This window comes from Danio rerio, chromosome 21, assembly GCF_049306965.1.
Source record: "Danio rerio strain Tuebingen ecotype United States chromosome 21, GRCz12tu, whole genome shotgun sequence".
In the NCBI taxonomy this organism is placed as follows: Eukaryota; Metazoa; Chordata; class Actinopteri; order Cypriniformes; family Danionidae; genus Danio; species Danio rerio.
Window position 1 is genome coordinate 15,288,173 of NC_133196.1, and position 24,430 is coordinate 15,312,602.

The following is a 24,430-nucleotide window of genomic DNA, read 5'->3' on the forward strand; positions in this document are numbered from 1 at the left end:
GTAAGAATCTTCACACTTTACACACTATACATACAGTACTGTGCAAAAGGCTGCTAGTATTTTCACAAAAAAACTAAGATTTATTGTCGGTTATTTCTATATTTTTCTGATTTGAAAAATACATTTACATTTCCAAAACATTATTTTGTCATTAATTGTAATTCTGACTACAGCCAGTGTTCTACACAGAGATCTTTTCTGATCATCATCCATTATGTCTGGAATGACTTACTAACTAAACTAAATCCAGAAGAACTCTGGCAACATCTCAAAGATGCTTCAACAAACGACCTGCAAAGCTACAGTACTGTTCTAAGTTTTAGGCACTTGCTGTACAAATGCTATAAAATGAGGACGCTTATTTTAAAAAACAAAACGCATTTAATTTATCAATTGCCTTCTATAAACTGAATCAAATCAACATTTTGTATGACCACACTTTGCATTTAAAACACTTGGTACACTTGCCCATATTTTGCAGATTTGGGTTTTGGGTAAAAATACTAGTAGCTTTAGACTTTTGCACAGTACTGTATGTCACTCATTAACACATACACAGACACATTATTGACTAACAGCCTCTTCTCATTTTTATTGGCCACAGCGGTTCCAATAAAAAACTCTGATCTAAAGCTTGTTGTGCTTCTCTTACCAGTCTGTGCAGACTCTCATCAATGACTTCAAAGACCCCCATTCAGCCAAGTATAAAGGAGCTCATGTGTTCTTCACTGACTGTGAGTATCAGAGGGTTCTTCACTGCACTTCAAGGGCCCTGCAAGTGTAGTATGCACTACAGCATTAATGTGACTATGCTCAATACAACACCACTAGACCATCACTCAGCAAGATGAGTATTTTATGAATCTTATTTTAAAACAATGAAGTGTTAGACAGAAAGATGTCTGAAACTATTGGTTTGGGATACTAAACAACACATATGAATAAATCTGTAATAAAATTAATCCTTATAGATTTTAAGGCTTTGTATAATACATTTATATATTTTTTCTAGATACCTTTCTTGTCATAAACAATTATGCATACACATCTAATGTAGTATAAATAAAATAAGATTTTTTAAAATAATCTAAAATGTATTTAAGTCATGATTTTGTTTATATTTATTATTTGTTTTATTATTTATTATTTTATTTATTATTTTTAAAATTATTTAGATTTGCACTGTATTATAATGTTCGTATGATTTGTATGGTTTGTATAAAATATCCAAAAATAAATAAACATTATATTTGTATATATAAAATATATAATATATAATAACTGTATTATAATAAACATTAAACTCCTTCATATGTTTTATGATTTTTAAATGTATACAATATTCTGCATGTTTATATTTTAGAATTTTATTATTTATGTTATATATTATTATAAAATTACAATAAACCATGTTTATACATTACAATAAAAAAAACTAAAATATAGTAATAGGTAAAACTTTTACAGTTCTGTCAAATGTATATAAAATCATATGTTTTGTGTATATTTATTCTTTTATCAAAAATAAAAATTAAATATATTTTATACACTACAAAGCAAAAATAAAATATAGTAATATGTGAAGTTTAACATGTGTAACCTTTAACACAGTGCTGTCAATGCTTCAAATGTTTTTCAGCTTGCCCTGACCCCCTGTTTAATGAAGTGGTGAAGAGCCGTGCCTCCAAAACCATTAAAACCCTAAATGAGATCAACATCGCCTTCCTGCCCTACGAGTCCCAGGTGAGCCATTTCAGATAAAAATAATAACAGTCCATGTTAGCTTCATGTCACACTACACAGGTCGTTTCTGGGTTCAAACACTCGCCAAAAGTAGTAATACATGCTCATAATGTCCTGGAATAATGTTAAAAAATCTTGATCTACATTATTGCCATGATTTTGTAAAAAAATTTAGAATATGTGATATGACTTAGGGCTGTGCAGAATGATATATATTATACGGACAAAATACAAGTCTAGCGTTTCATATTATATTCTATTTTTTATTTCGTAGTGTCACAAAAATATATTGTTTTCGGTAATACATTTTCAAAATTTAGAAGACCGTGATATTACACACAGATGCAGACAGAAACATGAATAACAGCATTATGAGAAATTTGCTATCTTGTAAGTACACTGAAAAAAAAATCCATTATTTTATGGGGTTTTTATTTTGGCTGTTTGGGTGCTGGAAAAAATGTAAAATAATGTCAGTTAAATAACAACAATAATAATTGACTGTAAAATAAGGGACGTTAAATTACAGAAATGTTCTGCTGAATTGAATTATGGTACATTTCTTTAATTTAACATCTTTTATTTTACGGTAAATTTCTGTAATTTAACAGCCGTTATTTATATATACAGTAGCCTACTGCCGGAAAAAAAGAGAAGTAAAATAACAGATTTTTTTCACAGTGTACAATGTTTACATGTTGTGTTTTATTTAGCATTTGTTTCCTATGTTGTACGTGTAATCATTCATTTTTTTTAAACGGGTTTTATATTTTTATCAAAATGTATTTCATATTATCATATTTTTTAACAAACATTTGCCCCGAAGTTCTTAATAAAGTCAGAAATACAATCTCATATGAATAAGTATATTTCTGAGATTATACTTTAAAATGTTATAGTCCTAAATAGTCTTTCACATGTGGTCAATATACAGTCAAGCCCCAAAATGATTCATACCCCTGGCAAATTCTGACCAATTCCGACTGATTTATCCAGCAAGTTTTTCTTGACAGGAAATGACACAACCTTCTTTTAAAAGGTAATAAGATGAGGTACAATAGGCATCATTGTGGAATTTTTTTTTCTCAGCTTTATTTACATTTGAAAAAACATTTTAGGTCAGAATTTGCACGGAAATTTAGAAATTGTGGCTTGACTGTATTTATTAATTAACTAAATTTACAAAAATAGTACTATATTGTGATATATGAAGAGCTCACAGGCAAAAACCTCTAAACTCTATCTGAATTTTTTTTCTCTAAAATTAGCATTTTTCGCAAACTCCTTTGTGTATGTTCAGTGAATCCACTTTTTTTTAACAAAAAATAGATTCTTTGCATTGCCTTTAAAGTGAAATTACTGCACAAAAATATTGGAGGCTGAGAAAAATGTTCGTTTTAGAGGATCATTTCAGATGACACTTTGAGCTTTTTGCATCTGAACTCTTCATATATCATTTTCAGGATATGAGATGACTTACAGTTGAAGTCAAAATAATTCGCCCTCCTGTGAAATTTCTTTTCTTTTTCAAATATTTTCCAAATAATGTTTAACAGAGCAATGCATTTTTCACAGTATCTCAATATTTTTTTTCTTCTGGACAAAGTCTTACTTGTTTTATTTTAGCTAAAATAAAATCAGTTTTTTTATTTTTTAAAAGCTATATTATTAGCCCCCTTAAGCAATATTTGTTTTGAATGTCTACAGAACAAAAAACTGTTACACAATGATTCGCCTAATTATCCTAACTTGCATAAATAACCTAGTTAAGCCTTTACATTGCACTTTTTAAGCTGTATAAAAGTGTCTTGAAAAATATCTAGTCAAATATAATTTACTGTCATTATGGCAAAGATAAAATAAATCAGTTATTAGAAATGAGTTATTAAAATGTTTTGAAATGTGTTGAAAAAAATCTCTCCATCAAACAGAAATTGGCTAAAAAAATAAATAAACAAAAATACAGGGGGGAAGGCTAATTATAATTATAATTAGCTATAATTATAAAGGCTATAATTCCGGAAGGCTAATAAATCTGTCTTTAACTGCATATCATGAGATTGTTGTCATATTGCACAGCCCTAATATGACTAAACAGTTCTCTCAATCCAAATGATTATAGTGGCTTGGATCCAGAAAAGTCAATAAGTCACAAAATATAGAGTTGGAGAAGCGATCTAAGGCTGGGGGGTGATGCAGGCTGGCCCATAATGCCTTGCTGCTGAGGCTGTCTGCTATGATTAATTCAGTGGAGTCAGAGGAACGCTGCGTTTCTCCTGGCGTGATGCTGCAGCTCTGTGTTTAGCAAACCCACTACGCTTTGAGACATGTGATTGGCCGGCGCAGCGTTCACAGAGATGCTCCGCCAATCAGACGAGGTTAAGAGAGGGAATGAGCCATCTGCTGAACAGAAGGACAGTCATGTGACCGTGTGTGTGTGCTGATAAGGGGCGAAAAGGGGGGTTGTAAAGACCTATGCCGATCCACTCTCTGTTAACATGGGTTGAGCTACAGGAAATATAGAAAGGCCTGAAAGCATGACCTGGAGACACGTCACTCAACTAGAAGCTCATAAATAGTAATAATGTTTGGAAACAGGATGTGGAGATGAGCTCATTTTGTGGCATTCGCACAAAAGATGGTGACATGCCTACAAAAGAGCTGTCATTAATCATTTAGAAATATACAGAATTTAATATATTCTACCTGGTTATTGAAAAATCTGGAAAAATGCACTATAGATCAGCTTTTCTTTTTAACAAAATGTAAAACAGTCTTCAGAATATGTCTCTGAAGTTCATTCATTAATTTTCCTTATTTTGTTTTGGCTCAATTTGGAATTGAACCAAAACATAATAACTGTATGCAGCAAGCAATCTTTACATTGAAACTGACTGGACAGAAAGACATTGATAATGTTACATAAGATTTATTATTTGATTTTATTATTTATGATTACATTTATTATTACATTGATTATTTGCAAAAACTTGCAGCAATATATCGTCACGTTTAATATATTATTTAATTTGTACCCATAACAAAGGTTAATTTCACTTTAACCATTACATATTAAAGCATATGTTGTCCATGACTGTTAGATTCCCTAGAAAAAAAACTGTTTATTTCATTAGAATTTTTGTTCTATTGAATTTATTCATGCTTGTTATTTAAATATTTGTTTATTTATTTATGCAGATCAAAAAAATCTAAAATCTAAATCAGCCTAACCGTGTATATACATATATATATATATATATATATATATATATATATATATATATATATATATATATATATATATATATATATATATATATATATATTAGAGATGCGCGGATGGGCTATTATTTCATCCGCAACCGCATGACAAAATTCATCATCCGTCCGCCATCCATCCGCACTAACATTTTTGACCAATTTTTAAAACCGCACCCGCCCGCCATCTGCTGATTGGGCTCTTTATTTGAATGGCTTATTCCTTTTTTATTATTAAATGAATGTTTCTTTATTGATCATTATATAATAGAGAATGACTTTAATGTAGACATGCAGTTAATCCAAACGTGCAAGTCATTAATTGACGATGCTTTGAAGTTACGCTAAAGATACGAGGACGTGTCTTTTCACTTGATTCGATTCCTCGGTCCTTGAGTCTTTTCGCGTCCTTCCCTCGTAACGTTATCCCAGTGGGGTGGAAACACGAGGAAAGAAAGCAAGGAAAGGAAACGAGGATGCACAAATAAGAAATGAGAAGCACCCGAGCTCTCAGAATATCAGCAGTGAACTCCGTCTCCAATCGGCGCACAGGGACAAAAATAAATAAATAGCCTAAATTAAACGCACTGTACTATACAACTTTTTTTTTTATTGTAGCCTAATAGAAAACGCATTGACAAATCATTTCAACATGCTGCTATTTAGCCTACTACTAAATGCCTATTTCACTTTATTTTTTAGTAAATAGATAGAATAATAAGTCATTTACATTATAGCCTAATAATGTTTACATTTGTAGTTGTCCATAGCAACCCCAAAAACGTACCTCCTTGCCTTGCACATCTAATTAATGGGCACAGTTTTTCGACTATTTTTTATTTTTTGCTGTGGATGTTATTGAGCTTGTAGAAATCGGAAACAACACAGTTCTGCGACACAGATGAACCTTTATTGATATCTCTATCAGACAATACCTATTTTGTATGCCAAAAGAAACAACAGGCAGTAAAAAAAAAATTAACATAAATATCTTAATGTAGGCATAGGCTATTGTCGCATGCTTTGGCAAACAGTTGAAAATTTTTTAATAAAAACGTCATATCGTGCCTTTTAGGCTCATCCACCCCCACAATTAGAAATTAAATTAGAAAAATAGATATGCCATCCCTCTTTGAGCGAACCTGACCAGGCTAAAGTGCATGAATGACAAGTGCCCCAATAACCCATTCCCCTTAAACTTGAAGCATAACGAAATACTACGCCATTAAAGTTGCGACAAAGAAATTCTGGCAAAATAACCTTAGCCTCGGAACGTAAAAGCGAGGCCAACATGTCTAGAATAGAATAGGCTAAACCAATATGAACGTAAAATTATCAGCTGACCGAACTCAAAAATTTATATTGAACATATGTGTAGCCTAAATAACATAGGCTAATTGGTTTAATATGCCTGACCTTAGGTCTAGTTTGATTTTTTCTTGGCACAATGCAGGAATAAAATAGCATTTGTGTCAGGATTCAGACGGGAGCGCCTGCATAGCCACTATAATGCGCCCTGCTGCACTGAAGGAGCGCTCGCTCACAGCACTTGTTGCTGAAATGCATAGAATTCTCTTGGAAAGGTGCTGTAGTCGTGGGAATGCCTGGCCTTATTTCTCCCAAAAGGAAAGTAGATTTTCCTCTGCTGATCCGTCTATACGGAAGTTTGTAGAGGTATACTTCTGTACTTCATCCAGAATTAGTGTATCCGATTACTCCTCCCATTCTGAGAAGTCAGTCCTAGGCTTTTTCGTTGGTGCGCCAGCTATTAATATAAAAACAGTACAACCGCCCGCCACCCGCCCGAATTTAATTAATATATTATTTTTTCGTAACGTCATCCGCCCGATCCGCGGTTTATCCACGGAGTCCGCGGCTATAACCGCCAACCGCGCATCTCTAATATATATATATATATATATATATATATATATATATATATATATATATATATATATATATATATATATATATATATATATTAGGGTTGTTGCGATACCATTAATTCACATTACGATACTATACCCGCTGAAGTATAATGATACTAAGTAGTATTGTGATACTGTAATTCAAAACTGAAATCTATGAAAGAAAAAAAATAGTCAGAAATACAGTATGTTATTACAGGCTTACTTGAATTAAATAATTATTACCTTATTTTTGAAAAAAGAATTTGCACATCACTTCACCTAACTTATTTTGTAGATAACTGACCAACAACAAAAAAAAAAACATTAAAATGAAGATACAAATTATACCAATGAAATTAGTTACAAAAAAAGCATTTTTTTTCAACAATAGTAGGCTAAATGAAGTGGTCAAAAATTGTTTCAATGGTTTACTGTTGCTCTTTTGGGTTTTTCATCTATTGCTTTTTTTAAAGTCTTGTCAGGTAAAAATCCAAAGTAATTAAACATTTCACTTTGTGAGTCGCTCTTTTTAAGAGATTGTTGTGGTTGTTGAAGCTGCAAAATCACATTGACAGGAACAGAAATGTACTGATTCAGATGTGAGTTTGAACTGAAACGTCAGAAAACGTGCAATAGGCTAGTATAAAAGGTGCAAAATCTACACAGTTTTGCAACCTTAAAAGGGCTCCACAGAATACTCAAATAAAATAGTCTATTGTTGCACAAACGTGTGAGCATTTTAGTGACTTTTCCACATGTAACATTATCTATTGTAGATAAACCATTAATGACAATCCTACCATTTACAAACTACAGTGGCACCGCCAGTATTTTGGAGCTGTAGTATGATGATAATACCATTGTACCGGTAAACAGTGCAACCCTAATATATATATATATACATATATATATATAAGTAAGAAATAAGTAGCTAGATTTTAAGAGATTATATATATATATATATATATATATATATATATATATATATATATATATATATATATATATATATATATATATATATATATATATATRTRTATATATATATATATATATATATATATATATATATATATATATATATATATATAATCTCTTAAAATCTAGCTACTTATTTCGTCAAATCAAGTCAAGCTTATATCGTATATGCAAAAATTCAATATTGTGGATCAGCACGCTTGCGAATGATTTAAGCACATTCAAAAATGTATTTAGTTAAACCTGCCCCTGAACGTTTCATTATTAAAACAAAACTAAAACACAAAAAGTGTCATTTGCTTGGCCATCAGTAATGAGTTTGACTGTGTGTGTGTGTGTGTGTGTGTGCGTGTTTAGGTGTTTTCTTTGGACAACCCTGACGCCTTCCAGAGTTTCTACAGCCCTCATAAGACACAGCTGAAGAACCCTGTGATGGAACGGCTGGCAGAGCAGCTGGCAACTCTGTGTGCCACACTGAAGGAGTACCCGGCCGTCAGATACAGAGGGTGAGCCACGGTCAACACAGCCATTTACACATTTAACAGTAGCTTTTGTTCAAAAAGACTTACGATTGAGGCCACAGAGTTATTACAACACACTTCTTACAACATATGACCTAATGATTCTAATGATGCAGTTCCACATAAATCTACCACTCAAACGTTTGGGATCAGTAGGATTTTTGCTCACACTTTATTTGAACGTAAAATTCACTCTATTAACAAAGCATTAATGAAGACTATAAACTTAATAAATTACTGATTTGCTGCTAATTAATAGTGAGGTAGTAGTTGGGTTTAGGGGGTAGCAATTTTAGCTTAGCTTAGCATAGATCAATGAATCGGATTAGACCGTTAGCATCTATTCATATCGGCCTGAAAACAGCTAAATTTCTTTTTCATTGGTCATAGCACCCAATAAAACTAAGGAGAGTCAGGCTTCGGACCAATCAGCGCAGATTAGCTTTTTGCTAAGAAGGGGTTTGGGAATAAATGACTTTTAACTAACTTTAACTAACTTTTATTTTAGTTTAGCATAGATCATTGAATTGGATTAGACCGTTAGCATCTATCCATATTGGCCTGAAACAGCAAAATGTATCTTTTATCCGTGTTAGTACAAAATAAAACTTCATAAGAGTCAAGCTTCAAATGTGAAAATGATGGAAACTCGTTGAGCGAGACACTAATGGTCTAATCCATTTCAATGATCTATGCTAAGCTAAGCTAAAAATTCTCCCGTTAGACCCAGAGATTCACTAAGATCAAGTGTTAACTCTTGAAATGAGCCCATTTTCATAAAAATGAGGAGTGCTCCTTAAAAACATGTGGAAATCTTATACTGATCCCAGTTCGGTAGCGTATACAAGTGTATTTATTAAACAAACACACACTTACAGCAGGAATGAGTGGATAAGACAGATGTCCAGTAGTCTCGGATCATAAGATCTGTCTTTGCTTTTGTCTGTCTGCTTTAATGCTGTGATTCTCTGTGCACATGCAGGGAGTATAAAGATAACGCCACTCTGGCTCAGTTGCTTCAGGACAAACTGGACGCCTACAAGGCAGATGATCCTACAATGGGGGAGGTGAGAGCCACATCTCTGTTATTGCACTGCAGGGAGAGAGAAAACACAATACATGTACAGTTGAAGTCTGAATTATTAGCCCTCTTGAATTATTAGCCCCTTGTATATTTTTCCCCCAATTTCTTTTCAGCGAAAAGAAGATTTTTTTCAACACATTTCTAAACAATAGTTTTAATGACAAATTTCTAATAGTGATTTATTCATCTTAAGGTGCCTCATTTTAAAAATGAGGTGCCGGATCAGATTTCAGAGGTGCTGGATCTGGCGTGTTTCAGCACAAATTAAGCCCTGATTTTGACCAACTGTACACTATGAAGAGCTTGAATAAGCGCTTCTGGAGTATAAACAGAGCAGCGATTGATTTACAGGGAAACATATTAAATGTGTTTCATGAGAGCAATAGATGTTGCTTTTGGTCAGTCAGATGTGTAAGGAAGAAAAATAAGTATCATACAACAAGAGGGAATATAAGCAGGTTCCTGCAGGGTTTTGGAAATGCATATAAGCAAAGTAATAATTTAAAATTGATAAGTTTCAAAGACTAATGCAAAACACTGCAAATGAAGAGGGTAAAAAATGTGATTATTAATATTTATATATTTATATTTATATAATATAGTTTAATATATTAATAATAATAACACATATGATATTTAATGAGTTAAATAATTGTTTATTATTATTTATCTATTATATAAATTTACAATTAATTAATTATTAAATAATTATTATTTTAAAAAGCACAAATTTCCCTACATTTCTTGCACAAAAACAGTTCAAGTTTCTCTTATTCAAAATACTTTTTTTTTTTTTTTTTTTTTTTTGGGCCATATTAGATTTAAAGGCTTTCACAAAAGATATAAATTTTTGGCATTTTTTTTCATGTAGAATGAAATGTTGTATATAATTAGACAAAATGTGTATAAACATATTTCTCTGTATCTTTCAGAATAATAAAGTTATTAATAAAATGTTTGGTCTGTTAGTACTGCTAAGGTTTTATGGCTCAATGAGAAGAAAGAACTGCCTTTAAAAATATGTATTATAATTGAAACGTGAAAAAATGAGACAAAATAACAAATAAAAGTGTCTTATTTCCAGTAGACTAAAAAAGCACTTTATGGAAAACCCAAAATAACAACCAATGCATAAAAAATGCAGTATTGACCAATATTGCTGTAAACTAATCATTGCTTTGACTTGGTCTCATTTCTGTACTTTTTCCCCCCATATAGAGAAATTTGAGCTGCTTATTTACGCTTCATTCCTACCCCAGCTATGTTTGTGGACAGCTTTATTAATCTAAAATTGTTTGGTACTGACCATGAAGACTGTTGGGTGACATTTTTAAGAGCTCCTCTGTGTGTCTGCAGGGTCCAGATAAGGCTCGCTCTCAGCTCATTATTCTGGACCGAGGATTTGACCCCGTCTCTCCTGTCCTGCATGAGCTCACCTTCCAGGCTATGGCCTACGACCTTCTGCCCATTGAGAATGATGTCTACAAGTAAGTAAAATAAAATAAAAAAATGTAATAGAATACAAAATAATGATATAATATAATACAATGTAAAAAGAGATAATGATTAGAATATAAATTGTATTAAGTTATTTTAAAACAAATAATGTGCATCATTACAAATAGATTATTAGTTAACCAAGAACTAAATACAGTACACGTTTTACATTTTTTAAATTTGTAAATATAATTACATAAAAAGTAAATAAAATAAAATTGGATATACTGTTAGCATCTATCCAAATCAGCCTGAAATAGCAAAACAAAATTCTTTCATTGATCTTAGTACTCAATGAAACTACAGAAGAGCCAAGCTTTAAATATGAAAATGATGGAAACTCTAATGGTCTAATCCGTTTCAGTGATCTATGCTAAGCTAAGCTAAACGTTCTCCTGCCAGACCCAGAGATCAGCTAAATAGATTAAAAGAGGTATTTAACTTTTGAAATGAGCCTGTTTTCATAATAAAGTGTGTAAGAGTGTTTCTTGAAAAAACAAAATGAAAAAGAATCCTATACTGATCCCAAATCGTTAGTGTATATAACTATTTTTTTTTAATTACACATATTTTTTATATTTATTATACGCCTGGTTTTAGACCACATTTCATTAGTATGGTGTATGCCTCCTTTGCAGCCAATACAGCTTCAATTCATCTTGAAAATTACAAGTCCTGCTCAGTGGCCAGAGGGATTTTGAGCCATTCTTCTTGCAGAATAGAGGCCATGAAACTATGTGATGCTGGTGGAGGAACAAGCTTCCTGACTCTAAAACACCTCAAAGTGGCTCAATAATAGTAAGGTCTGGTGATTGTGCAGGCCAGACCACTCAGCCACCAGTCTTGCTGTGTGTATTGGTGCATTATCACCATGATACATGGCACATTGTCCTCCAGAATGATATTCAGTATAGGGATTGCCATGATATTGCAATCCATCACTGATCCACTGCCATGTTTTACTTTGTGCATGCAACAGTGGTGGTACGCTTCTTTGGGGCTTTTCCACACCTTAAATCTTTCAGATACTCTGGCAGATTATTTATCTATTTATATAGATATCTATTTATATCTATCTATCTATCTATCTATCTATCTATCTATCTATCTATCTATCTATCTATCTATCTATCTATCTATCTATCTATCTATCTATCTATCTATCTATCTATCTATCTATCTATCTATCTATCTATCTATATATATATATATATATATATATATATATATATATATATATATATATATATATATAATAACATTAGGAATAATATTCTGATCATTAGTCAAATGAATGCGTTTGCTTTGTACCTGGTAGGTATGACACCAGTGGAATAGGAGACTCTCGTGAGAAGGAGGTGCTCCTTCATGAAGATGATGATCTCTGGGTTGCCCTACGACACAAACATATCGCTGAGGTCTCTCAGTAAGTAAAGACAGATATTTTTCAACTTGAAGTTTTTGTTTTCCTGTAATATTTGCCATCTGATATGTTAACATTGCTGTTTTCTGTTTTCCCTCACACGCACAGGGAGGTGACGCGCTCCCTAAAGGAGTTTTCTGCCAGCAAACGCATGAACACTGGAGAGAAGGTACGCTGAAGGCGGTGGTCACGTTAACTGAAAATGTTACCTTTAACAGCAATGACGAAAAAAAAACGAAGGCTGTCCATCAATTTGGCAGATTTACACACTCTGTAGTCTTAAGCATTTTCCTTACAGTGATTAAAAAAAGTATTCACTACCTGACAAGTCTTGTCGTCAATCACAGTATATTTAATAAGCATGAATACTTTTATAGAAAAATAAAATGGTATTCTGCATCAGACTAACTAGACATTTTGTTGTTCTTTTGTTGCAGTCATTACTTCTATTGTTCTCACTTGTAAACAATGTAAACAACGTTATTCATGCAGTGTAATAAACCATAATATCAGCATACCTAATCTGTGTCTCTGGATGTGAGCCGTGTCTGGAGGCAGCGTCTGACCTCTGCTTTGCTGTCTTTTCCTCCAGACCACCATGAGGGATCTGTCTCAAATGCTGAAGAAGATGCCGCAGTATCAGAAAGAGCTCAGCAAGGTGAGAGAGGTCACAACTCAAACACCTCAGGGGAATCACTGTTCATATATTGACATTATTGACCAGGACAAAGCCATCATTTCACATGTGGGGAACAGAATTAGTTTTCTTTCTGAGCTGTAATTAGTGTGTTTTTATCTCTTTTTGTTTTGAATTGTGTTAGTATACAATTTATGATTTTATACTTGCATGTGTTTTTTAATGTACATTGTATAGCATTTACATTAAACAAAATAATATACAGTGGGCAAAATAAGAATTGAAAACGTCATGTTTTTTTTCCTGCGAATAATACTTCTGAAAGAGCTGTTGACATGGAATTGAACCAGATTTTGGTAAAAATCCAAACAATCCAAACATAAAAAAAATTTAAAAATCAGAAAAATGAGCTATATGTAATAACAATGGAATGACACAAGAAGAAAGAACGTATTTAATACTGTATATAAAAGGCTTTTTTTGGTGATGGCAGCCTCTCATATGGAAAATTAAGTCACATAAATTACTCAGGTGTGAGTTTTTCATGGACTTTAACAGTGTCTTGATGTTTCTGTGGGTCTTGTCTATCAAATCTGATCTTTATTCATTTACTTTATTGGATTCAAGTCAGGTGATTGACTGGGCCATTCTACAGCTTGATTTTCTTGCTCTGAAAGCATTTGAGAGTTTCCTTGGCTTTGTTTTGGATCATTGTCTTGCTGAAATGTCCACTCTGGTTTCATCTTCATCATCCTGCTAATGTAGATGTTGGACTGAAGCAGCTAATGTTCATTTACAATGAGAAAGGGCAGAGAGTTGCTGAAGAACTACCTAGAGATTTCAGCTGCTGTCTGGGCTTTCACTGCCTTTCTACACCTAACTTTCTTCATGTGTTCAATACTTTTTCCCTGTGTCATTTCACTTTATTACACATAACTTCATTTTTAAATTAATTAGTAGATTTGTTTTCTTTGCAGTTATAGATTTCTTTGGTTGTTACCAACATCTGGTGAAAATTTCAAGCCAACAGTGCCTTTAGAAATATGTTTTCTGAGAAAAATGGTAACATGTTGAATACTTATTTTCCTCCCGGGAATATTTGTCTATTCTATTCTATTCTATTCTATTCTATTCTATTCTATTCTATTCTATTCTATTCTATTCTATTCTATTCTATTCTATTCTATTCTATTCTTTAAACAAGTTCTGTCAACAATGAAAATAAAATCAAGTTTTATATTTGAATTATGTAACAAAAATAAGATAATTCTTTTTCCTATTTTAATCATAACTGCTACGGATCAGTTAAATTGTTACAGCAGCCTGTTACAGTATATCTATGTTGCTGTATTTATAACAAGAAAATGTGTTGTATTATTATTTTAGAGTACTAGTACTATTATTATCATTACTACTACTACTACTACTACTACTACTACTACTACTACTAATAATAATAATAATGATAATAATAAAGATGTGCAAATGACATTAAAAAGAAAGCATCCTCATTTATGTTTTTACTGTAAATGAAGCCAAGTAGGATTGTAAAATAATATTTGAATATAATGGTTTATTGAGTAAATGTAACAACTAATATACATTTTCTTCCCAAATGTGCTTAGAATATTGTGCATATTAAACTAAATCTGAACTATTTTATTATTTTAAAGTTTATTGTTAAAGTGAGCCTCCAACATTTTCACCATACTGTATTTATGCAACTGAAAATGTTAGCAGTCCTGATATCACTCATTACTCCCAAATTTTGTAATCCATATCACATTAAGACATATGACACTTACAAAACAGTTTTGAAAGACTGTGCATGTAGACCACCAGAGCTGCTAATTAAGCATACAGAATCAGACAGCATTTAAACTGAGCTTTTGAATGTGATATTTGAAGTATCTTTTATGCCCACATTACTCATCCTGTAAATATCTGTTTGTGTGTGTGTGTGTCTAGTACTCAACTCATCTGCAGCTGGCTGAGGATTGCATGAAGCACTACCAGGGAACTGTGGACAAACTATGCCGTGTTGAGCAGGTACAATCATATACACCGGCACACATCACTGAGAAAATCAAATAGAAAAAATCAGTTAGTGGAGAAATTAAATATCTTTAATGTAATTGTTTTAACATTCATGGCCACCAAACTGCATTATTGTAACATAAGGAGTCAAGTGACAACAAAGTTGAGGGTCCAAATGCAGTTTCTTCAATAGCTTAATCAGACAGGCAATGGTTAACAGGAACAAACAGATACATCAGGGTAATCCAAAATCGTAGTTGGTCACAGGCAAAATGGGCGATTATGGGCAGCAAAATAAAATACATGAGAAAACAAGGCAAAAGCACGACAAGAGTAGACAAGAGAATGCTTAAAAATGTTACAACAAACAAGACTCAAAAATATGTGTGTGAGAGTGAGGTTTATTTATAGTCCTGGTCATTAGTCTTCACAAGCTTCAGCTGTGTGTTTGCAATCAAGAAGAGAACTGGAACTGGTGTGGGCGAGTAGTGCATGATGGGATTTGTAGTTCATATCAGTGGCAAATTTGTAGTTTTCCAGCAATCTGCAACTGCTAGATCGCTGGTGATCGTGACAATTATAATATCCCTACTTATTAGTAGATGAATTGCAATTATTTGTGTCTATTAGTTCACTATATTTAAAATTTTTCATGTGATTACTTAAACACATATATGTTTATATAAAATGTTTATATATATAAACAGTATTATCATTTAGATCATTTTTATTCATGCAGATTGTGTTATCAATATTGGCACGGTGGCTCAGTGGTTAGCACTGTCACCTCACAGCAAGAAGGTCACTGATTCAAGTCTTGGCTGGTCCAGTTGGCATTTCTGTGTTGAGTTTGCATGTTTTCCCCGTGTTCGTGTGGGTTTCTTCTGGGTGCTCAGGCTTCCCCTACAGTCCAATAACATGCAGCATAGGTGAATTAAAAAAAACTAATTGTCTGTAGTTCCTGAGTCTGCATGTGAGAGTATATGGGTGTTTCCCATTACTGAGTTGCAGCTGGAAGGGCATCCACTGCAAAAAAAAACAAAAAAAACATACTGTATGCTGGAATAGTTGGCAATTCATTCCGCTGTGGCGACCTCCGAAATAGAGACTAAGCCAAAGGAAAATGAATTAATGTATTATTAATATATTATTAATCATTTATTACAAAAAGTTTGTAGAGTATATACTGTTTTGATGAAGCTGATTAATCACTCTTGCAAATAATATCGGTTTCAAATATATGTTTATTATTATTTTTTGCTGGATTTATATTTATAGGATATTTATATTATTTATATGATTATATGTAAAATAATCTTATAGATATTTAGACACAATATTGTTGGATTATTGACAAGATAATGCATTGTAGTTTAACCAACAATATTCATATGTATATCTTTGAATACATTTTAGGAGGATTTTACTCACGATTTATTTTGTTATTTGCTTGATTGCAATTGGACTGTATAATGCTAACATCATCCAGTCTTACTCAGTCTCTGGCTTTTAGACTGTAAAAAAGGCCAATATTCATCTGTCGCAGGCTGAAAGCAGCCAAAGTGAGAGGAGGACGGAAGTGAAGCACAGGAGCCGCTCGCAAAAGTTGCCCAGTAAATCACGATTCATTTCAATGAGCAGAGCGGAGAGAGAGAGAGAGAAAGTAATGAAAATGCCACAATGAGCGATAGATTATGAAGAGTGTGTCTGAAAGCTGTGTGGTGGAAGAACACTAAACTGACTTCACATTTTGGCATCAAATTAAATTCACAGTTTAATAAAAAGCTATTAAAAGCACGCAAAGTTAGCTTCAATGAATAAAATAACTTTTGTGAGCATTTAAATATCAAATTATGTACATTTATCTATCTTTATTCAGTGTGACATATAAATTAATGTACTTGTTCTGCCCTGTACATATTAAAATAAATAAAAGAGTAAGTGATTATGCATAATTTAATTATGTGGGGACAAATATTTAAAAGTTGATTTTTTAGGTTTTTTTTTGTTATTAGCTATTATTACGTTTAATGACAGTTTAGTATTTTCTGTAAATCATGGTAAAAATGTACGATAATCATAATTCTATGGTTGGGAAACATAAAAAAATAACCTGGATCCATTACTGGTTAAACTGATCTAACTAAACTTAAAAGAGTTATACACAAGTATCTACTATTTAGTGATTATGGATTTAATTTGGATGGCTCAACTACCAGTAGGAAAAGTATTAATGTTGATGCTTAAATAATCTGAAAGCTTCAAGAAAATGTCTTGTTTTTATTTTTTATTATAACCACAGAAGATAATGACATTGAAGGTTGACCATAATCTTATTTGTAGACCAAACTTTGTTACTTCAGACAGTTTAGTATTTATAGATTTCATTATGTAATTTTTGGATAGCTTAAAAAGGATATTTCAACCCAAAGTGAAAACTATGTAGAGGAAAAAAAAAACAGTTGTTGACTCCCATAGCATTTTTGTTACTATAGATGTCAGCATGATGTTCAACATGAAATTCTAAAAGTTTAGAACCCATTCAGTGTGAGTAAATAATAAGGAAATGTAAATTTTAAATGAACGATCCCTTTAACCATCAGTATACACTACCTGACAAAAGTCTTTTCGTCGATCACAGTTGTAAGAGCAACACATAATAACTTGTCTTCTAGTTGATCATTTGGAAAAGTGGCAGAAGGTAGATTCCAATGAATCATCTGTTGAACTGCATGCCAATCATCACAACTTCTGCAGAGATTTATAGATGCAGTCGTCCAAGCTCATGGGAGTCATACACAATATTAATTCTTTTTCGACTGCACCATGACTTTATATTCTCTACTGGACATTTTATCTAAGTGACAAGACTTTTGTTGAAGCAAAGTCAGACCTTACTTTCCTGATTATTTATTCATTCATTGATTTTCTTTTCGGCTTAGTCCCTTTATTAATCCAGGGTCGTCACAGCGGAATGAACCGCCAACTTTTCCTGCACGTTTTTACACAGCGGATGCCCTTCCAGCCACAACCCATCTCTGGAAAACATTCACACACACTCATACACTACGAACAATTTAGCCTACCCAATTCATCTGTACCACATGTCTTTGGATTGTGGGGGAAACCGGAGCACCCGGAGGAAACCCACGCAAATGCAGAGAGAACATGCAAACTCCACACAGAAATGCCAGCTGACCCAGCCTAGGCTCGAACCAGCGACCTTCTTGCTGTGAGGCGACAGCACTACCTACTGCGCCACTGCGTCGCCCTGTCCTAATTAAAAGATTAAAAATCAAGGCATGATCATATTTTATTTTGGTAATCTAGAGGCCTTTGCCTTTCATATAAGCCACTTTTGATACCAAATGATCAACTAGAAGTCAAGCTATTATTTGTTGTTCCTGAAACTAGGCAACAAGACTTTTGTCAGGGAGTGTAGGCTTAAATTTGTTGTTATTGATACTGAATTGATCCTAAAGCATCAAGGTTGTGTTACATCTTAAGCATAATTTATGTTTTTCTCTCCAACACCTGGCAGGATCTCGCAATGGGAACAGATGCTGAGGGTGAGAAGATTAAAGACCCCATGAGGGCCATCGTGCCAATCTTGCTGGATGCCAATGTCACCACCTATGACAAGATCCGCATCATCCTGCTCTACATTTTCCTCAAGAACGGTTAGAAGATAGAGAGTTTCGGGCGGTGATTTTAAACCTCTGTTTGTGTTTTACAGCCATTTTGTAACATGTCTTCTGTGTGGTGAAACAGGGATCACGGAGGAAAACCTTAACAAGCTGATCCAGCATGCTCAGATCCCTCCTGAGGACAGTGAGATCATCACCAATATGGCTCACCTGGGCGTCCCCATCATCACAGACGTATGTTACCTTCTTCCTGGATGTTAATCGTTGTACTGATTACTGGTGTTAAATGTATTACTATTTTGATATGTATTCATACTGACATTTGAAACAATAATTCAATTCAATTCAATTCAGCTTTATTTGTATAGCGCTTTTACAATGTAGATTGTGTCAAAGCAGCTTCACATAAATGGTCATAGTAACTGGATCAGGGTAGTTCAGTTTTAGTGTTTAATTTCAGTTCAGTTTAGCTCAGTTCAGTGTGGTTTGAAGTCATTATTGAGAGTCCAAACACTGAAGAGCAAATTCATCGATGAGTAGCTTTTCAGATCCTGAACCATGCAAGCCAGTGGCGACAGCGGATACAATGCACTTTTCCAGTCACTCACTTACAAACTGGGTTTCCATCACCATGGGCTCTATGATACACACGGTGTAATAAGGCGCAAACATGTTGCTATTTTCAGACCAACGCATCCTTAATTTTCCCGTTTTTCGCCACGTTGTTTAAATAAGGGTGTTCTGGTCTAGAAAAAAGGTGTGTTAAGGTGCATTGTTGACGTGTTGCTATTTTGAGGAACCAAGAAAAACAAAAAATTATATTTTCTATAAATATAAAAACTAGTACTTCTCTGCCTTCTTCACCTCTGCTTTTGTATAATGTTATTATTATTATTATACGTATTTAAAAGATTTATATTTATATCTGTTTTATTAAAAACAAGCTTAGATTTACCCATCTGTCAGGTTTTGGACAATATGGGGCATAGGACATGACTTTGGATATAACTTCTTAACTGGTCTTTTGACCAGACTTCATTATTATTGTTTATTTATTCGTTTGCTGGAAAATAGAACTGAATTTAGAAATAGTTTTTGTGCCGTGGCGCAGCACGTATTTTCCCGTCCTTAAAATAGAAAAAGTAGATTCGGACACGCCCTTAATGCTTTTGCACTCTGCGCCTTAGACTTTGCGTCTAGACCGTTAAAATAGAGCCCCATGTGTTCATGCACATTTTGAAGTATCGTATGAGAAACTAATGATGGAAATAGCACATTTTGAATAAAAATCCCTTAATTAGCAAAACAAGGTTTTTACACTCGTTTGAAGTTTTGGACTTGAAAAAGACTCTATTATGCTTACATGCTTGTTTACTGTTGGTTACTAGGTAACCAATACTACAGTCAGCTGCTCTAACAACTTGATGGGTTGCACCTAATTCTCCTATTGGATTTTTTATTTTTTTGTGACCTTTGAAAATATTGAATTTTTACAAGTTTCACAATTTTTGAATCCAGTCAGCCAATCTTCAGGTTTGACATGAGCACATTTACACGTAGGATGGATGGATGAACAGATAGATAATTTAATTGTTTCTCACTCAAAAACAACCAAAGAGTTTAGATAATTTTTCTATTCAAAGCTTGAATCTTTTGTAGTTACATCGTGTATTAAGGCCTACAGAAGATTAAAAGGCTGCTATTTTCTAGGTTGATATGTCTAAGAACTAAACTCTCATTTCAGTATGATAATCAAAGAACTTTGCTACCTTACCATGGCTGTATGGCATTTAAGCCACTTAAAGCATTTTGTTTTGGCTTTTACAGCTCACCACAGCCTAGTCTGTCCCAAGACTATTTATCCAAAGTTTGCACAGGCTTTTTTTAATAACTGGAAAATCATTAAACAGCAGTGGTTGATTCTGTAGTCAACCAAAATATATATTTCACATTAGAATTGTTTAAAAAATAAAGCTTTTATTCCAGCCAAACTAAAGAAAGAAGATAAAATCATATAGGAAATACTGTGAAAAATGTCCATGCTCTGTTAAACAGCACTTGAAAAATATTTGAACTACATACAGTAATGAGTTCACCCCATTTTGAAAATTAACATTTTTATCCATTTCACAGTGAAAGTAGTTAATATATTTTGGTCCATTTGAACAAAACAGAATTATTAAACAGATATATTTAATAAAATGACATTTTAGTGAACGAACATCTTTAGAAATAGAAAGATAATAAAATAAACTTCAAGTGATATATTATATTATATATAAAATACGTATATTTTTGCTTCTCTTGATTTTTTTTCTCTTTTTAAAATTTTTATTGAATATTTTCCCCTAACACAAATATTTGGGTGTACTCAAACAGTGATATAAAACTCCTTAACATTCATGCTTAAAGTTTTAATTTTAGTAAAATAAGAACTGAAGACATGCATAAATATTGTCACTTGAATTAGTGCTGTGGCAATACTATTTACGGTAGTCATACATTTCAGCCACATGTGAATGCTCAAACTGATTCTTTGAGTTTTCTGCTGTTTTTCTGTCATCTGCAGTCGACTCTGCGCAGAGGCAAGAAGATGGACCGTAAGGAGCGTGTGAGCGAACAGACCTACCAGCTCTCTCGCTGGACCCCGCTCATCAAGGATATCATGGAGGTCAATCCTGCTCTACAGAAACTGATGGAGAAACAGTGTATTAAGTGTGTGGTCTTACTTGCTTTTTGAATCTTGCAGGATGCTATCGACGACAAGCTGGACACCAAACATTATCCATATATCTCAACACGCTCTTCCTCCTCCTTCAGCACTTCTGCAGTCAGGTACATGTGCAAGTCACGGCTTTAGTTTACTAAACAGGAAGTAAAATACATTTAGATCATTTTTTAAGTCGAACAAAATACAGAGGAGCAAATCTTATTTTTAGTCCATTTTGAAGTCTTGATACACTCACCAGCCACTTTATTAGGTACACCTGTCCAACTGCTCGTTAACGCAAATTTCTAATCAGCCAATCGCATGGCAGCAACTCAATGCATTTAGACATGTAGACATGGTCAAGACGATCTGCTGCAGTTTAAACCGAGCATCAGAATAAAGAAGAAAGGGGATTTAGGTGACTTTGAACAAGGCATGGTTGTTGGTGCCAAACGAGCTGGTCTGAGTATTTCAGAAACTGCTGATCTACTGGAATTTTCACGCACAACCATCTCTAGGGTTTACAGAGAATGGTCAAAAAAAGAGAAAATATCCAGTGAGCGGCAGTTCTGTGAACACAAATGCCTTGTTGATGAACAGTAACTCAAATATCCACTCGTTATAACTGAGGTATGCAAAAGAGCATCTCTGAACACACAACACGTGCAATCTTGAAGCAGATGGGCTACAGCAGCAGAAGACCACTCTGTTAGCTAAGAACAGGAAACTGAGGCTACAATTTTTCACAGGCACACCAAAATCGGACAATAGTAGGTAGAAAAAACTTTATCTGGTCTAATGAGTCTCAATTTCTGTTGCGACATTCGAATGGTAGGGTCAGAATTGGGTGTCAACAACCTGAAAGCATGGATCCTTCCTTGTAGCAACGGTTCAGGCTGGTGGTGGTGTAATGGTGTGGGGGATATTTTCTTGGCACACTTTGGACCCATTAGTACCAATTAAGCATCGTGTTAACGTCACAGCCTACCTGAGTATTGTGCTGACCATGTCCATCCTTTTATGACCACAGTGTTTCCATCTTTTGATGGCCACTTCCAGCAGGATAACGCACCATGTCATAAAGCGTGAATCATCTCAGACTGGTTCTTGAACATGATAATGAGTTCACTGTACTCAAATGGCCTCAACAGTCACCAGAACTCAATCAAATAGAGCACCTTTGGGATGTGGTGGAACGGGAGATTCACGTCATGGATGTGCAGCTGATAAACTTGCAGCAACTGAGTGATACTATTATGTCAATATGCATCACCAAAATCTCAGGAATATTTCCAGTACCTTGTTGAATCTATGCTACAAAGGATTAAGGCAGTTCTGAAGGCAAAAACAACTCGGTACTAGTAAGGTGTACCTAATAAAGTCGCTGGTGAGTGTATATTATTTCAGGCAATTAAGCTTTCTTCCAAAATAAAATTTAAATTAATTAATTAAAAAAATTTGCAAATATCTAAATTATTGTAATATTGAGATGTTTTATAATCATTTATTATAAATTATACCTAAGACATAAATTATACCTTTAAATTATGCCTAAGACATACACACATCCATGTATAATTTAAATATTTAACATTATATAATTTAACTTTAGTATTGGCAGCGTTGTTTTAATATAAATATATTTTAGATATATATATTTTTTATAATTATTTTTTTTAGGGGTTTTCACCTTTATTGGATAGGAAAGTTGAGAGAATTGACAGGAAAGCATGGGGAGCAGAGAGAGGGAAAGGATCGGCATAGGACCATGAGGCGGAATCGAACACGGGTCGCTGTGAGCACTGGAGTGCATGTGTCGATGCCCTTACCACTACACCATTGGCGCCGACTAGATATTTTTTTTAATTCACATACCAGTTTAACAAATAAGGAACTCTTCAAAAAGAGGTTTAATAGGTTTTGCTCACTATCACACACACACTGAAAATGCAGATGCACTCATGTATTTTTTACCGCATAAGTAAAAAGACAGAAGTAACTTAAATCAATAATCATTTGTGCACAGAAGGGTAAGTAGAACACTGAGATCAATACCGTGATTGGTGGGTGTTTTGCGATGTAAGGTGGGGGTGAACACCAAGCACTTACAGAAGCAGTGGAGACTGGAATATTTCCTCAGGGTCAGCAGTAATGATCCCGGCACACTCTTCTGCTGTCAGGACAAACAAACTATAGCACAGCTCCTGTAAACAGTAGCAGAGTCAAAGCAGGAAGTCTCTGCCTCCCACACTGCTGACTCCCATTGCGCAGATATTAATTGGACTGAAGAACACCAGTGCTCAATGAGCTTGTAGATACTGTAACTCTGCTGTTCCTTATAAATGCACTATTTTATTAGACACATTCTTAACTTTATCTTATAAATGTGTAGAGAAATGTGGCAAAGATAAAGGATATTGGGTAAAAGATCTAGTGCAGTCAGTCTCTAACTGCTGCCTCTAGGAGGTCTTAAATGGTACTGCAATAACAGATACCTTCAAATGACTCATAATAATGCATCCATCATTGTTTACTAAAGCCGAGTTTGATTGAGCTGTGATTGTTTTCCATACTTTTTACCCTTGACTACTCCTTTTACGTGGAAAAACGGTGTGATTCATGGGTGTGAACCCAAGTTCAGAAGACCATGTTCATGCTAAGGCTAGGACACACCAAGTCCACGATCTGGTGTTGGGCTTGGTTTGTCCATTGGCCAGCATTGGTCCAGCTAGTTAGTTTGGTGTGTTCTACACGTCACTTTTCATCAGATTAACTTCGACGCTTGTTAGCCTTATTAAAAACTCTAGAATACACAAGACATGTCACTCCTATATTTATGAATTGGGAAAATTTGTAATAGTCAATATGGTGAATAAGGCTCTGCCTTCTAGTACAGGGGCCAATCACTGATCGCTAGAGACTGACGATTCTCCGGGGGAGGGCATCAAATGTGAGGTTCTGCAGATTTTGTGTGATTCGAACGTT

General features: G+C 33.9%; 1 protein-coding gene and 1 long non-coding RNA gene across 3 annotated transcripts in view; one reads left to right on the plus strand and one right to left on the minus strand.

Annotated features, from left to right (window-relative positions):
• stxbp1a (syntaxin binding protein 1a) overlaps positions 1-24,430 on the plus strand; it is a 57,941-nt gene that overhangs the window by 25,986 nt on the left and 7,525 nt on the right. For both annotated transcript variants that reach the window (XM_005161113.6, NM_001025182.1), the window contains 13 exon segments: positions 656-734; positions 1,640-1,743; positions 8,247-8,395; positions 9,393-9,477; positions 10,851-10,981; positions 12,310-12,417; positions 12,523-12,583; positions 13,007-13,072; positions 15,020-15,100; positions 18,630-18,768; positions 18,860-18,969; positions 21,305-21,406; positions 21,485-21,570. In XM_005161113.6, the coding sequence (XP_005161170.1) occupies positions 656-734; positions 1,640-1,743; positions 8,247-8,395; positions 9,393-9,477; positions 10,851-10,981; positions 12,310-12,417; positions 12,523-12,583; positions 13,007-13,072; positions 15,020-15,100; positions 18,630-18,768; positions 18,860-18,969; positions 21,305-21,406; positions 21,485-21,570 (1,301 nt within the window).
• Positions 15,028-24,262, minus strand: LOC141379824 (uncharacterized). The gene is made up of 3 exons (XR_012396665.1): positions 23,555-24,262; positions 21,465-21,599; positions 15,028-15,128 (listed from the first exon to the last, which is right to left on the minus strand). It is a non-coding gene; the product is annotated as an uncharacterized lncRNA (long non-coding RNA).